The 17,208-nt window shown below is 44.6% G+C and overlaps 1 protein-coding gene across 2 annotated transcripts in view; it reads left to right on the forward strand.

Annotated features, from left to right (window-relative positions):
- The first annotated feature begins 5,903 nt into the window (after positions 1-5,903).
- Positions 5,904-17,208, forward strand: part of LOC115177833 (SH3 and PX domain-containing protein 2A-like) — a 39,804-nt gene continuing 28,499 nt past the window's right edge. The window contains exons 1-2 of one of the 2 annotated variants that reach the window (XM_029738822.1): positions 5,904-5,966; positions 10,661-10,789. In XM_029738822.1, the coding sequence (XP_029594682.1) occupies positions 5,927-5,966; positions 10,661-10,789 (169 nt within the window). In that variant the 5' untranslated portion in view covers positions 5,904-5,926. Of the gene's footprint in view, positions 5,967-9,265; positions 10,790-17,208 lie in introns of those variants that run through there. The other variant, XM_029738821.1, reaches the window with a different exon arrangement.

Genomic DNA, 17,208 nt, shown 5'->3' on the forward strand with positions numbered 1-17,208 from the left:
TAGGTGGGAGAGTGAAGGAGAAGCACAAGTCAGACTTTGCATGAATTTTTAAATAGAAAACAGCAGGAAATGCTTTGTGGTTAATGATCAATGACATTTCCGTTCGTTCTGAAGCCTAAAAGGCAACTTTTTGATAGTTTAGTAGTGGCTGACTGCCATATCTAAAGTCAATATGATTTTCAGATTGTTTGTTGATATTGCATGGTGATATCAGGGTGCTTTGCAGTAATATTATACTGTAATAATTTACCTTCAACTTCTTTTTCCTTCTAACTTTGGTCTTACTTTCTTTCAATCTGTTTTTAAAATCAGTTCCAACATGCTTGAAATACATTGAGTTTAATCAGAATGGACTAATAGCAGTTAATCAAAGTCAATCATAATTGCTAAATGTAAGTTGTTTGGAGCATCGAATACGAACCCAACACACTTCCTTAAACTATCAGGTTCACCAATGCCCCGAATGAGATCACATCTATTCGATTAAATCCTTCTTTTTTTTTTACCAGAACCCTCATTTAATTCCTTTAGAAACTGACTGCTTTAAATGAGATTACAAGACATGGGTGCCTTTTCCTCATCCTCTTCCTGAGTGCTGACTAGGATCAATTTAGCCTTTAGATCATACTGAATGAGATTACATGGACGGCGCGGACCTAGTTCACCTATCTGGTTTATTGAGATCCCCATTAGCTTTTGCCGAAGCAGCAGCTATTCTTCCTGGCATCCACACAAAAACATCACACATGACATAACACGGATACACTGATAGACAAGAACAGTCACGCAAATGGGAAATACAAACAGTACACTGAAGAATAATGTGTGTGTGTGTGTGTGTGTGTGTGTGTGTGTGTGTGTGTGTGTGTGTGTGTGTGTGTGTGTGGTATGTGTGTGTGTGTGTGTGTGTGTGTGTGGTGTGTGGTGTGTGTGTGTTGTGGTGTGTGTGTGTGTGTGTGTGTTGTGTGTGTGTGTGTGTGTGTGGTGTGTGTGTGTGTGTGTGTGTCATGACCTGACAAGGGGAAACTCTGGAGCCCAGTTATAGCCTCAGTGTAATGTTTATTTCAGGTCAAGTGGGCAGCAAAAGTCCTAGCCTGCCCATTATGTGTGAAGGAGGCTGGGGCTTCAGGAATCCCATGATAGGCTGGTGCTGCTACATGTCTAATGGATATCGACCAATAATGGTATCTCTTTGCATATGAAAGATAGTCTCGCACATCTTCCGACCCAGCATGTGAACTCGAAACCCTCTACATAAGAACACAGCATATAGGTTCCCTGAACTTTAGACCCCATCACTTGTCGTTCGTTCCTCAGCAGGGATCACCATAGGAGGGAGTGACTCTCTTAGCTGTATGTTAGAACCAGTAGTTAACATGAGGGACAGGGTTTATAGTAGCACGCTACTGTAGTTTGTGGTGCGTTTATTTGGGTCTTAGCCTGCAGTATAGTCTAGAGATGACATAGTGTTAGCCTTTCCCATAGACTCTGTTTACAGTATGGTCTGCATGGCTCCATGTCCTGCAATGCCACAAAATTGCATGGAGTTAGTTACAGCACATAGGCTACACCACTAACTGATTATGTGACCTTTTCCAAGTTATACTGATTCCTCTATTAACTTTAGATGTTTCATTCAGCTTTTACACAATATCAGCTTAATCTACAGTACATAGTGGTGGAATAAATCGTCATATAAAAACCGAAACCTCCTCAGTCCAGATGAAGACCTCCAAGGTAATAAAGGCTGTGAGGAAAATAAAGGTCAGAAGTAGATGGGAGGGGGTCCCTCCTTCCCTCCCTGTCAGTCCTAGAGAGTTTCTGCCTTGCATGTGAAGGCCAGATGCAGTGAACAGAGGTCTGCTTCCCAATGGCATCCTATTCCCTTTATAGTGCACTACTTTTAAGCAGGACTTATAGGGCACTGGACAAAAGTAGTTCACTACAGAGAATAGGGTGCCATTTGGGACGCACACAGAGTGAATGTGGAGGCCACGGGTTGAAAGAGAATGTCAGTCTGAATTCAGGCCCTGGTCTAGTGTTTACATGGCATTCCCGCTTAAGATTCCAGCGTGACGTAGAAATGCCTAATAGGGTTGACGTTGGGGCCTGCCGGGCTGGGGAGAGGAGGAGTGTGGGCGTTTGATTTTGCATGTGTGTGTGTATATGTGTGTGTGGTTGGTGTGCGCGAGCCTGTGTGTGTTTTGTTAGGAATGGTAAGAGGGGTGGTGATTCTTTTTTTGGGCGTAACACAAGGAAGAAGACAACACCACATGGTTATGACAGCTCATCCTCCCAAGAAACACAAATGTAGTCATTCTTCCTGCCTCACTAGGACCTTGTCATTCTCTGCATTGAACCTCATCAGGCAGCGAGCTCTTTAAAATGTCAACGTTACATCCTTTGCTATTAGGCATCACTACAGACCCGGGTTGATCCCAGGGTTTGTCTCCCGGTCCGCGACCAGGACACCCATAAGGCGGTGCACAAATGGCCCAGTGCCATCCGGGTTAGGGAGGTTTTGGCCGGTCGGGATGTGCTATGTCCCATCGCGCTCTAGCGACTCCTTTTGGCGGGCACAGCGCATGCACTCTGACTTCGGTCGCCAGTTGTGCAGTGTTTCCTCCGACACGTTGGTGCGGCTGGCTTCCGGGTTAAATGGGCAGTGTGTCAAGAAGCAGTGTGGCTTGCAGGGTTGTGGTTTTTGGAGGACTCACGGCTCTCGAACTTCGCCTTTCCCGAGTCCATACCGGAGTTACCAGCGATGGACAACACTGTAACTACCAATTGGATATCACGGATAAAGGGGTTAAAAAGTACAAAACAAATTATAAATAAAAGTAAGAAACCCATAGCTCTTTCACCCAACATTGGCTGCAGTGAGTGCAGTCATAAACCACTGCAGTGACAATACAAGCAGACAGTCCAACAATGCCCAACACTAAGATATATTTTGCATCTCTATTGTAATGTTGGCTTGGAGAGAGTGTAGCTGCGTTTGCCTAGCTCTTGTATCGGCCGAGGTCTCGCCCAAAGAGAAATGAGAAAGATAAATGTTTTAGCATCCAGATCCCACTGTGACTGAGTGACGTGACTCAAAACAAAAGGAGAGAGAGATGGGAGGGATGCGAGAGAGTGAAAAATGGAGAGAGAGAACCAAACACAGTCCCCAGTCTAAATAGAAAGAGGGTGGAGAAAGAGAAAGAAAGAAAGAAAGAAAGAAAGAAAGAAAGAAAGAAAGAAAGAGAGAGAGAGAAGAAAGAGAGAGAGGGAACAGACCAGACTGCGAAACAGATTTAGCTTGCGCTATTTGGCCTCACCCCTCACTCTGTCCACCGACACTCTGTGACTCCCAGCTGGGTGCGTTAGCAACTATTTTGTCACCGCTCATGGCCGTTCCACGCCAGTATTTTGTCATCGCCACCGCCAGTGGTTGTCATTGCTAATGGTTAGCATCACTCTCGGTTTGCGATTGTCATTGTGATCAATGTGAGTGGTTGGTTCACATTTGGGTGACTCAATAATGGTTCGTAGTTATGTGTTGTTTCTAGCTGTAGTCTTGTCGTTGGCAATGGTTGTCTTGTCGGTGATCCTCGTTTGTCATTGTGAATGGTTGTCTCACTGTTGGATACTGTGTCTTCACTGTTAACTGCTGTCATCTCAATATTGGTTGTTTCTATCTGTTTTTCTAGTCTTGGCATTGGTTGACAAGTGGTTGTAACTTCTTTCCGGACACATCCTGATGTGTGCTGACAGCTAGCTCTGTGAGGTACCGTCACTAGGCCCAGCATGCTAGAGTCTCTCTTTGCTTTGACTCACATGCTTTTATGTTATGAAGACATCATGGAAATTGGACTTGTTATTTTGGCAACAAAATCCACCAGACAGATTCCAACACTTAATGTGTTGTGACATCTGTTGTGAAATGTATTGTAATGTTTTTAAAATGGTCTATCTGTCTTAACTTTGCTGGAGCCCAGGACGAGTAGCTGCTGCCCTTGCAGCAGCTAATGAGGGATCCATAATAAATACATTTCCAACTGAACTTCGACCAGACAAGCTGTCTCAATGTCTTTCAGTCAAAACATATTTCACAATTTCTCTTCTCCGCTTGAAAGCTTATAGTATAGAGTGATTGTAGGCGGGGGGATGAGGTGTTATGGGGGGATGGATGAAAGAGACAGAGAGAAGGCAGGAGTGGAGAGAGAGAGAGAGAGACAGACAGACAGACAGACAGCAACTAGCTTTTCCGAACATAATCTACTAAATCAATGAAATTACGGAACGGATGGCTAATAAGCCGTTCCAAACAAAACCAGGAAATTAGTGACCTTAGAAAAGCTATTTGTCACTTCCACAAGTCCCTTAATTGCTGGGTAATGTGGACGTTTTGGGGTTGGTGGAAGGAGGAAAATGACCCACACCATACCAGCAGGAGGGAAAAAGAAAACACAGTGACTGGAGTCTGCTCGGGTTAGTGGGCCATCATCAGAGAACCCTGAAAGGAATTAAGCAGTCAGTGTGTATGTGTGTGTGTGTGTGTGTGCGTGCGTGTGGGTCTTTCTGTGTGCGCATGCAGCAGCGGGTCTCCACTCTCCAGTTAATATCAATCATATGTTGAGTGCTGCGCTGAAAGAAACGTCTCATCTCTCGCTAGCTGGGTTTAGTTTGGAGGGTGCATGTTAACTGGGGTTGACCCGGCTGACCCGGGACACTCTACAAGCCTCCCTGGGGGGACCAGCATCAATCTCCTCAGCTCCGTGCGACTCTGGAGAGAAAGAGAGAGAGAAACAGCGAGAGAGAGGCTCTGACCTTTATTATATCATTTGAAAACTGAAATGGATGGATGTGGATTTTCCCTCACAGCGGGGGAGTGTGAGGGAATGGGGTGAAGGTGTGGTAGGGGTCGAGGGTCACAGGGTGGGGTAGAGGGACCTCCTGTGGTGTTCTGGCTCGGATGGATTCCCTCCTGAAATTATTTCAAGGAGAATGTCCCACAATGTTTTCAAGATAATGATATCCTACTATGCATTCGGTTGGGACATTTTCCTTGTTCTCTGCAGGCCGCCGGTTCCATGCTGTCGTTGTTCCAAAACCCTTCATATTGGTTATGGTTGGGGTTTATGGCCGGCCCAGACAGCTCTAGTTTTGTCTGCGTGCCCAGGTGAAAGATGATTTCAGACAGCGCTTCCGAGAAGAGAAGGACAGTTTGGACAGGAAATTTGAAAATGTAAAACCTCATTGATGACGACAGACACCCCTGCCTTGTCCACCTCCTCTACCTTTTTTCTAATACCCAGTTTTCACAGATTTTGATATGATGGACACACACACACTGACACACACACACCCTGCTGACGTGTGGCATTTAATTTCCTGACGAGATGGGGATGTCTGAGCTGTGTTTGTAGAGGGGAGCCTGGGAGGGGAGAGCCTTCGAAGGGAGCCGACGCCCCCCCCACCCCTGACAATCCAGGACGGGATTGAGGGAGAGAGCGGGATGAAGGGGGGGTGTGCCACGAAAAATGTGTGTCAGCCCAGGATCATGCGAGGCTATTTCAATTCTATTGTTACACTCTCAATTGCTACAATATGTGTCGCTGAAGAAAGACAGCAGACATTTCTGCAATAGCAGTCTTCTGTGATGGTCATATGCAGTGTATCACAACCACATGAACACGGACTGAAGTACTTTCTGCAAAACACTGTGTTTTGATGTAAATCAGTGCTCTCTACAATGGCAAAGATATTATATTTGGTTTGCACCGTAGAGACTGTTCAGATCCTGCTGTTTGTGATCAGGAGTGAATAACAGGAACAATATGATGTTGATGAGATGTTTGTGTGCTGAGCATCATGGACTGAATAACATCCCCTTTCCTCTCTTCCTCCCTTTCTTCTTCTCTTCTTCGGGCCTACAGTATGGATGTACGGCTTTACCGACAGTCCAAGGAAAGAGGCCTCAGGTAGTCCTACTTGTGTGCGTGGCACAGGAGGTTGGTGGTACCTTAATTTGGGAGAATGGGGCTTGTGGTAATGGTGGGAGCGGAATCAGTGGAATGGGATCAAACACATGGTTTCCATGTGTTCGATGCCCTTCCATTTGCTCCATTCCCAGACATTATTAACAGCTGTCCTCCCTTCAGCAGCCTCCTGTGGTGCGTGGGTGGGGTGCATACGCTTGTGCCTGTGTGCTATGTCGCAACGCTGGTGTGTGTGTTGTGGTGGCTATGCTTTCTATAACCACATGCCCAATGGCTTTTCCATGTTTGTCCATTTTTGTTGGGGGTTTCACTTATTTTGCTTCGCATGCATTCACTGACTGTCACTGGTTTCTGTTTATTTTCTTACCCATCTGCTCAAGATCAACCGTTCACGTTCTGTCTTACTTTACTGACTTTAATCTCTGCATCCCTATGGACCTGCCTGACTGGATGGCTGTCAAACATTCAATGCACTTTAAACATAGTTACTTAGGCACCTTGCCAGACTGTTGCTGCCTGGCCACAATGTGTTATACAGTACAGTTGAAACCAGGAGTCAGGTTCTTTACGCTGGAGTTCATACTGGAGTTCATACTGTAGCTGCCTGGCCACAGTGTGTTATACAGTACAGTTGAAACCAGGAGTCAGGTTCTTTACGCTGGAGTTCATACTGGAGTTCATACTGTAGCTGCCTGGCCACAGTGTGTTATACAGTACAGTTGAAACCAGGAGTCTGGTTCTTTACGCTGGAGTTCATACTGGAGTTCATACTGTTGCTGCCTGGCCACAGTGTGTTATACAGTACAGTTGAAACCAGGAGTCTGGTTCTTTACGCTGGAGTTCATACTGGAGTTCATACTGTTGCTGCCTGGCCACAGTGTGTTATACAGTACAGTTGAAACCAGGAGTCTGGTTCTTTACGCTGGAGTTCAACATGTAGATCTAAGATCATGATGGTCAATCAACGAGAGAGAGAGAGAGAGAGAGAGAGAGAGAGAGAGAGAGAGAGAGAGAGGCGAGGAGAGAGAGAGCGGGAGAGAGAGAGTGGAGAGAGGAGAGGAGAGAGAGAGGAGAGAGAGAGAGAGAGAGAGAGAGAGAGAGAGAGAGAGAGAGAGAGAGAGAGAGACACATCTGCAGCTCTGCAAATAAACATCTCGGCAATGAATGTGTTTTTCTCCAGAAATAAACACATCACATCAAGCTTTTAACAGGAATAGAAAGGGCCTGATTCCCCCCAGCATCTGGGGAGCATTTTCCAAATGTTGTCCCAGTCAACTTAGGCGTAATTGGTGCAACATTTAGAGAGAAAAAAGCTTTGTTTCCTTGTATTAGCACTTTCGAAGTGTCAATGTGAGTTTTGAAGAAAAAATGATCCGGCCATGGCCTAAACTATTATGAGATTGACACCAACATATAAGCAACTGTTATGATTCATGATGTTTCCCGGTTGTACACACAACAGTTGACCGTATCCATAGAGACAGCATGCAGCATGTGGAGGGTTGATCTGGTGTAATTTTATAACTAAGTTTGACCCCATTTTCACCCTGTAGTGCCTTGTTAATTTGCCTGCATGTGCTTTGGTCATATCTCAAATGACACCCTATGCCCTATATAGTGCACTACCTTTGCCCCGAGCCCACATAGGGGTTGGCTATATAGTAATAGTGAACTCACTGTAGGGAATCAGAGTAATATTATGCTGTCATAAGGGTTAAGAGAAAGGAAATGTCATGACTTCCGCCGAAGTTGGTGCCTCTCCTTGTTCGGGCGGCGTTCGGCGGTCGTCGTCACCGGCTTTCTAGCCACCACCGATCCACGTTTCTTTTTCCATTTGTTATGTCTTGATTGTTCACACCTGGTTCCCATCTCGTTATGATTATTTCCCTGTTTAACCCTCTGGTTCTCGTTATGTTTCGTGCGTGATTGTTTTCTTGTCGTCGCGTTAGTTGTTTATTGTCAGTATTGTTTATCCCCGCGTGGATTTTGACTTATGAGTTTTCCTAGAGTAAAGTACGTTATTTGACTCAGTTCTGTGTCCTGCGCTTGACTCTATCCTCACCTCCGCAATACTGACACTGACAGGAAAACACTTTCCGTTCTCAAACAACATGAGTAGAGGGAGGAGTAAGGGAATAGGAAATAGGAAATATAAGGCCCATCAAAGATTTGAGACTCAATCTTTGTCTTTATTTGACCATATTAAGCAGTCACAGACAGGGGAATCGTCGATGAGGAAGACTAATAGCGTTAGCTTGTGTTGTTGGCTAGCCTTTTTGTTTATGTAGGCCCATGTGGAGATACTTAACTGTGTTCTATTCCAACGAAGCGTCTTGAGTTTGACCGTTAAAACGCTGCATTTCTTAATCCCTTCCCTCTTCCTTGCAACATCGCAACGTTTAGGATGTTGCAACACTCGTTTTATAACACTTAGGTTTGTTAGCTGTCGTTTATTTGACCGTAGTAATTGAATTTCACCATGTTCTAAATGACAAACGCTTGACAGACATCTTGTGTCAAAGGGTTGGGAAATAACCTGTCTTTAATTCCCATTGAATTATTCAATCCCAATCATTTTAATAGGCTTATAGCACAGATAGTTTCTTAGTCCCAAATTGCACCCTGTTCCCTATTTAGTGCAATACTTTTGACCAAGGGCCATATTAGTCTTTAGCCAAGGTGTTGCTTTGAAATTAGAGGCTTGCTCCCAGATCTGTTTGTGCTCTCTAGCCAACTCTGTCTATGGTCTGTCATGGCAATGACAATAGGATTTGACAAGACAGCACAAACAGCCCTATGACCAGACTATAGCAAATACACAGGCGGAATGATAGAATGATACAATAGCAGGCAACAAATCATACAGTATAATCATATTCACATGGATACAGCAATTGGGTGGGTGTAGAATTATGCTGATGGGGCACTGTCTTCATTTTCCCACTTACAGTACTTGTTATGCACTCATATTTGTAATGATTCTTCTTTCAGATAATTATTGGACTAGAGTAGAATAGAAAATAATAAAATCGAATAGAATTGAGATCTACATGCAATAGCCACTAGCCGGGTGCTGTGCAGCAATATTATGACTGTTACCCAGACCCTTTCACTCAGCAGTAACACACACACACACACACACACACACACACACACAGTAGTGCGTTTTAGGATCATCTGCCTCCTGCATGTTCTTCTGTTTTGACCATTTCTCTTACTTCACTACCTTTATGTCTGCTCACAAATCAATGTCAACAAGAACTCGCAGAATGCATGTCCGTGTGTGTGTGTGTGTGTGTGTGTGTGTGTGTGTGTGTGTGTTCAATGTTTGGTTTCCACATTCGTTCGCATAGAAAGGTCCTTGGACCTTGCTATGTGCCTAGAAAACAAAGATGGCTGCCAGTGTTTGGAGTTTTTCCTCGTGATGTTTGGAAATGCTCCTGGAAAAGAGACATGTCATAAAGGGACACGCATGTTGACATGGTGCTATTTACTGGGCAACGGATCGCATCCTTGTCTATTGAATCCTAGACAAAGAGTTAGTGGTGGAGGGTAATTAACTTTACTGGAGTGCTGTGATATCAATTTAGGAATACATGGAATGTATATTTAAACCCTTCAAACTCAGGTTAGATAAGACATCATTGTATTTATGAATAAGGACGAAGAGAAATCAAGTAGAGCCTTTTAGAGGGCAGGAAATGAGTTACAATTTGAAGGAAAATCCCAAAGCGTTGGTACAATCATACCAATGCGTAGAAAAACGTCAACAAACAGTGCTCGTGACTTAAATCAAACACACACCACGTGAACTTTGTGAATGAAGTCATTGCTGGCACTCGAGTTTATCATTGGGAGCTAGAATGAGAAGAAGAGAGAGGTGAAAAAAGGAGAAAGAGACAGATGCTGGGCCTATGTTTATGTGAAACACAAGAAGAAAGCGTTTCAACTTGGGTTATGCCACACTCTTGTTTTCTTCCCTCTCTCTCTCTCTCTCTCTCTGTCTCTCTCTCTCTCTCTCTCTCTCTCTCTCTCCGTCCCACTCATATGTTTCTATTTAAGGTCCTGTAGGCCTGACTGCCTTGATTGGCGTGGTACAGCCCCCTACTCCTCGTCCAACGGCAGGCTCCCAAACAGAGAGAGAGAGAGGAGGGGAGAGAGAGAGAGCAAGCCACACTACTGATTTTCCAGAGGAAAACTTTTTCTATTCTTCCAGTCCCGACTCGAGTCTGTCTCCAACTCCAACCGTTTAGCAGCTCTCCCTGTCCTCTCCTCCTTTTCTCTTTCTTTTATCCTCTCTTCCCTTCATCTCTCTTTCCTTCAGACGTTTGTTTCGATTATGGAGGCCCCGTAACGGAGAACACGTTTTTCTCTCTCTTTATTTCATCCCTCGTTTTTCATTTTGACTTCATTCAAATGCTTCCTGGTCCGTTAGTGTGGGCCGGGGGAAGGTTCCGCTATATGGCCAGACGTTTGGGAATAAAATGCAGCGATAATATACTGAGCGAGCGTTCTGATTGGCTGGGGAGGAGCAACGGTGCGGATTCGGCCTATGGCGGCATACCGTTACCGGGCGCACGGTGGCGGCGGGCGCTTGCGCCCACCACGGGGTAGGGGTGCCATGGTGGGGACTGGGAGCTGGCTGACGGCGTGTTTCTTCCCGTCCTCCCGTGCAGGCATTGACAGCTCGGACCCTATGGTGCTGGAGCAGTACGTGGTGGTGGCCAACTACGAGAGGCAGGAGAACTCTGAGATCAGCCTGCAGGCTGGGGAGACGGTGGACGTGATCGAGAAGAGCGAGAGTGGTGAGTAGTGTGTTTACATGCTGTATATGCTGCTTTGTGTTGTATTTTACTTATCTTTCTCTCTCACAGACACACACGCACACACACGCACACGCACGCACACACCCGCACACACACACACACACACACACACACACACACACCAACTTATGCACAGTCAGCACCTCATTCCTTCTTTCCTCTCATGGTGTCACTCCATGTTCTGTTTCCTTCCCTCTGCCCCTCTTTGTCCTCAAGAATCCCCCCTTTTCTCCCCCTCCTCCCTCTCTACCTCTCGCTCCCTTAAGCATTCTCTCTGTCTTCTAACTGGGGCTTGGCTCCACCTGGAGGCTGTTTGGCCAGCAGTACGGTGTGTGTGTGTTGTGAGTAGAGGTGTGTTTGTCTGTGCTTGCATGCTTGGGTTTGTGTGAAGGTGTGCGTGTGTGTTTGTGTGTGTGCATGTGGCAGCGTTTGGCTGGAGGCCAATCTATTGCCTTGTGCAGCAGGAATGTGGACTTATAATTAATAGTCCACTTTACTTTAGTGGGGAGTGAGATGTGTTACGAGTTCCATCTCGGAAAGGCGAAGGTCGACGAGCAAAGTTTTGAGGGGAGGAAGAGCCAGGGAGACAGAGGCAGAGAGATCAATTCTGCCTCACCAGCTTTATTCCTCACTTGTTATTTGGACGCCTTGGGATAACTGGCTGCGTGTACTATTTTCACTCTTAGGTTTGCCTCCAATTTCATTGTACTTTACAATGTTATCAAAAACCAAGGACATGGCAGTTGAGTTGTTGAATTAGTAATAGTTTTCTATGTATAAACCCTGAATAAAATCGGGTGAGTGAAAAGTCAACGTGAGTATGTTGCCCTTATGTTTTGTTTTCGTCTCTCCAAACTCGATTTAGCAACACGAGAGCTGGATCTAACTTGCCATGGTAACAAGCCATTGACAGCTTTCACAACTCAAGATTAACAACCACAACAGCCTAACAGTCTACCATCAGCAGAAACCCCTTTGGCAGTGATACATCCACACACATCTTCCTTTCACATATTGGTGTGTGTGTGTGTGTGTGTGTGTGTGTGTGTGTGTGTGTGTGTGTGTGTGTGTGTGTGTGTGTGTGTGTGTGTGTGTGTGTGTGTGTGTGTGTGTGCGCGCGAGGTGTTTTCCCACAATGTCTTTGAGTCGTTATGCAAGTTAATGAATCTCTTTTTCTTTAGTTTTACAATCGACCCAGCAACCCACTATCCTTCAACGCTTGACATTCCCCCCCCCCCCCCCACTCTTTCAGCCCCATGTGTTTTTGACATCAGGTTGTTTGAACAGCTTTTTGCTGTATTTCCCATTCCATTCATTGTCAGTACAGTGAGACAATTGTCCGCGCTAGCCAAAGCGGCAGTTCAGCCAAACTCCGTATGGGAATAGAGGTGTAGATGTTTTTGCAATGCTGATCTTCTTTTGTGAGTATTCAATGTGTTCAAGGTCATACATGGCGAAGGGGAAACCTAATGTCATCAGAAAATGTGAATGCTGGGAAGTGCATTACTGCAATGATTGTGAGATGTGGTTGTTTTTACCTATCTTAGTTAAATGAACTGATCGTCCAAAGTCCCTTTAGCGAAGATTGTCCGCTAAATGACTAAAATATAAATGTGAAATGTCATGTTTTTTTTTTCAGTCTCTCTTCTCAGTCTCTTTTGTGAGGTTTCGTACCGTCAGCCTTTAAGCTGCATTGAGTTACGTTTCGAGAGATATGTGAGGATGAGGCTTCGATTCCCAGAGATGTTGTAAGAGTCACACGCTAGAGTGAGAGTCATTATATGTTTTGTTTAATGAATATTCAAAAGTGAATTGCCTGTGCGTATGCCAAAACCATGCCATAATTATAAAATGATTGGTGGCACTGACACACTGCATTGGAAACCCCAATTACCCCCACGATCGGGCACATTAAAACGAAACTAGGACAAGATCTATAAATACTCAGTACTCGGACAGTTTCAATACAAAAATATAAAAACAAATAAGAAAACAAGCTGTGCTTTCACTGGAGCTGAACGTACTCAAACCAGACTAAACCTGAAAAAGATCCAGAACATCTCAGACAGTTTCAGTACAAAAGTGCAAGAAAAACAAACAAAATATCATTCATAGGGAAACAAGCTGTACAATGACTGTCATTGGACTTGAAGGTTACTGTAAACATGCTCAAACGTCTCCATTAGGCCAAAGAACTAGAGCGACAATCTACGATGACATCATTCGCAGGCTATGCCAAACCAAACAAGTCCCAGTGCCTTGTATATCCCAGAAACCATTTCACCTTTTTCATCGCTTTATTGCGACCTTGGAGTCTCCACAGCTCTGCTTGTTTATGTCCTTTGACATTTTGATCGCAGAAACACAGACGTAATTTAACATTGCAATCTCCCAATTTACTAGACCCCCTATTTCTTTAATGTTATTTTAATGTTGCTTTAATGTTCCTCACCCCATGCATCTCGGCATTATGACAACATATGCTTTTAAGTTAGCTTCTACCAATCTTATCCAGACTCTGTGCTTTTTATTCTCCTCTCCATACAATCTCCATACAGTATATCATATGCAGTTAGGAATGGTTCGGGTCAAGCAACAGCCAATGAAAAAAACATCCACTGCAGTAAACCACTTGACTGTAGCATCAGTTTTTTCCACTTCATGCACTGCTTACCTCAATAGTCGCGGGTTCCTAATCCCGAGTCGGATGTTATTGTTATAACCTACCCCTACTGCGAGAAGTTATCGGCCGCGTGCGCTCTAGTTCAACGCCAGCTGTTTCACTGTATAGTGTCAACAAGACGCCAGTATCGCTACGTGAGACTGTACAGTGTGTGTGTGTGTGTGTGTGTGTGTGTGTGTGTGTGTGTGTGTGTGTGTGTGTGTGTGTGTGTGTGTGTGTGTGTGTGTGTGTGTGTGTGTGTGTGTGTGTGTGTGTTTGGTGGGTGTGTGCTGATGTCATGAGTTTTGGCTGTGAGATATGCGTCTGACTGTCTGTCCGGAGATTTACGAGCTACTATCTAGTAAAGAGAGATTTATGGAAGGGCAAGTAGGTGGACACGCCAGAGTCCTCTTGAAAGGAGGGAAAGAGGAGGAGAAAAGGAGGAGTGGAGGCTATGTATGGGCCAGTGTCCTGGTTTTCTCCCACCCCGGTCATTCCTTGGACATGGGAAATCACAGAGAGTCTGGAGGGAAGAGGCCTCAGATTGGGAAAAACATCACTTGCATGTGTGACCAGAAGTTATATTGAGCAATCAGTTTATTGTGCTTCCTGCAAAGTTGTTATCATCATGATATACAGTTGAAGTCGGAGGTTTACAAACACTTAGGTTGGCATCACTAAAACTATTTTTTCAACCACTCCACACATTTCTTGTTAACAAACTATAGTTTTGGCAAGTCGGTTAGGACATCTACTTTGTGCATGACACAAGTAATTTTTCCAACAATTGTTTACAGACAGATTATTTCACTTATAATTCAGTGTATCACAATTCCAGTGAGTCAGAGGTTTACATACACTAAGTTGACTGTGCCTTTAAACAGATTGGAAAATTCCAGAAAATGATGTCATGGCTTTAGAAGCTTCTGATAGGCTAATTGACATAATTTGAGTCAATTGGAGGTGTACCTGTGGATGTATTTCAAGACCTACCTTCAAACTGTGCCTCTTTGCTTGACATCATGGGAAAATCAAAAGAAAATCAGCCAAGACCTCAGAAAATAAATTGTAGACCTCCACAAGTCTGGTTCATCCTTGGGAGCAATTTCCAAATGCCTGAACGTACCACGTTCATCTGTACAAACAATAGTACGCAAGTATAAACACCATGGGACCACACAGCCGTCATACCGCTCAGGAAGGAGACACGTTCTGTCTCCTAGAGATGAACGTACTTTGGTGCGAAAAGTGAAAAATCAGTCCCAGAACAATAGCACAGTAAAACAACCTTGTGAAGATGCTGGAGGAAACAGGTACAAAAGTATCTATATCCACAGTTAATTAAACGAGTCCTATATCGACATAACCTGAAAGGCCGCTCAGCAAGGAAGAAGCCACTGCTCCAAAACCTCCATAAAAAGCCAGACTATGATTTGCATAATAGAACTGTTGGGCCATAATGACCTTCATTATGTTTGTAGGAAAAAGGGGGAGGCTTGTAAGCCAAAGAACACCATCCCAACTGTGAAGCACGGGGGTGGCAGCATCATGCTCTGGGGGTGCTTTGCTGCAGGAGGGACTGGTGCACTTCACAAAATAGATGGCATCACGAGGAAGGAAAATTAGGTGGATATATTGAAGCAACATCTCAAGACATCAGTCAGGAAGTTAAAGCTTGGTCGCAAATGGGTCTTCCAAATGGACAATGACCCCAAGTATACTTCCAAATTTGTGGCAAAATGGCTTAATGACAACAAAGTCAAGGTACTGGAGTGGCCATCACAAAGCCCTGACCCCAATCCCATAGAAAATTTGTGGGCAGAACTCAAAAAGCGTGTGCGTGCATATAGGCCTACAAACCTGACTCAGTTACACCACCTCTGTCAGGAGGAATGGGCCAAAATTCACCCAACTTATTGTGGGAAGCTTGTGGAAGGCTACCCAAAACATTTGACCCAAGTTAAACAATTTAAAGGCAATGTTACCAAATACTAAAGTGGTGATCCTAACTGACCTAAGACAGGGAAGTTTTACTAGGATTAAATGTCAGGAATTGTGAAAACTGAGTTTAAATGTATTTGGCTAAGGTGTATGTAAACATCCGACTTCAACTGTAGGTGAGTGATATCAAATGTATATTTTATAGAATAGTCTTTGAAGACTGGTAGGTCGGTCTTTATTTGTTCAGTTTTGGCTCTGTTAGAGTTGACCGTACGCTAACAAATCTGATGCCATAGTTGCACAAAAATGACTGGTTAATCAATGCAACTGGGCCTCCTTTCTGTGGCTCCATACCGTGGCTGAATATGGAAAATTCCCCTATTTTCTGTGTCCTTACCCCGGCCTAATGGATCTTGCAGGAGGACTGTGATGCTATGCAGCAAACAAGATCCCTTTGGGTTACTGTGACACTCACTCAGCCCACAAGCCCAGCCGGAGAAGACATTTGCCCCTCGCCTCTCTCTCTCTATGCGATCTTTGCCAGGTTGAAGAGGGAATTTGTCACCATAGTCCTAAAGAGCTTAGGCACGCTTACCGTACAAAACCCGCCTAAACACACATTCACACAAATGGTCACGTACTCACACACATGCGTGAAAGGATGTATACACATGCAAACACGCACGCATAAACACACACAGGGTCAAACGCACACACACACCACCCCCACCTCCCCTCTCTCGCTGCCTGCTGTGCCCACGGCGGAGAAAGTTAGGTTGGCATAGCCCCCACTAACCCACATATTCTTTCCTGAAATCTACCCAGCTGAGTTTGGGCTGGGCTGGGATGTGGGTGTTGTTTGCCTTGGCCTGGGGCCCTGTGTAGATCAGCTTTAGTAGGGGAAAGCACTGGGCCAAGTTTTACTTAGGGAGGAACACCATTTGTGTCAAATCTTACACTCCATCACTCAGGCTACAGCTAGCTTAGCTCTAGTTTCACCTTGAGGCTACATTTGAAACGGACAGCCTAGCATGCTCTTCTGTCTTCAGTCACGCCGATAAGGTTGTAAACCATCAGAATCTTGGCCAGAGGGCTGCTGAAGACAGGCCTCACACACAAGAGGCCATACAGATGTAGGATATGAATTTGATCACCCTGTTGCAGGACCTTGTATTGTATTTGAGGTTTAAAAAGGTTTCTGAAGTTTGTTCCACTTTGACATTTCAGACTTGATTTTCCCGTACGAAAAATGTATCAACCCATACAAAATGTCAATGTATTATATTACTTATAATCCACATACTAATTCTAATTTCCTGTTGCTGCATGATTATTTTCCTGCTGTAGCAAACTCGCTGAAATGAAGATCCTACATCTGTAGTCTCACATAGCCTATACAGTGATTCTTCCTTTAAAAGTTGTGTCGCCTAACCTCTAAGCAATCAAATCGACAGACAGCTTCAATCAAAGAGTGTTTAGCGCTAGAGAGGTTAGCTTAAAGGATGTCCTGGTCAGGCTGTAAAAATAGATAGCCAGCTTCAATCAGGAAGTAATACTTATAAGCCAAGAGATAGCGTAGCTGGCTATTAGTCATGCTATACATGCTACCCATAGCCTTAGCGTAGCTTTTAACCCACAGGCACAAGAGTTGCTAATCTATGTTAATCGACTCAACAGAGAGGTTACCTATAAGCCCTTTAGAATCTCCTGTATAGATAGGGTCACATGAAAGGCCATAGCTGGCCAAAAGACTCACCTACAGGTTTTAAAATAGAGCTTGTTGCCATTAGCATGA

The sequence above is a fragment of the Salmo trutta genome, chromosome 38 (genome assembly GCF_901001165.1).
Source record: "Salmo trutta chromosome 38, fSalTru1.1, whole genome shotgun sequence".
Lineage (NCBI taxonomy): Eukaryota > Metazoa > Chordata > Actinopteri > Salmoniformes > Salmonidae > Salmo > Salmo trutta.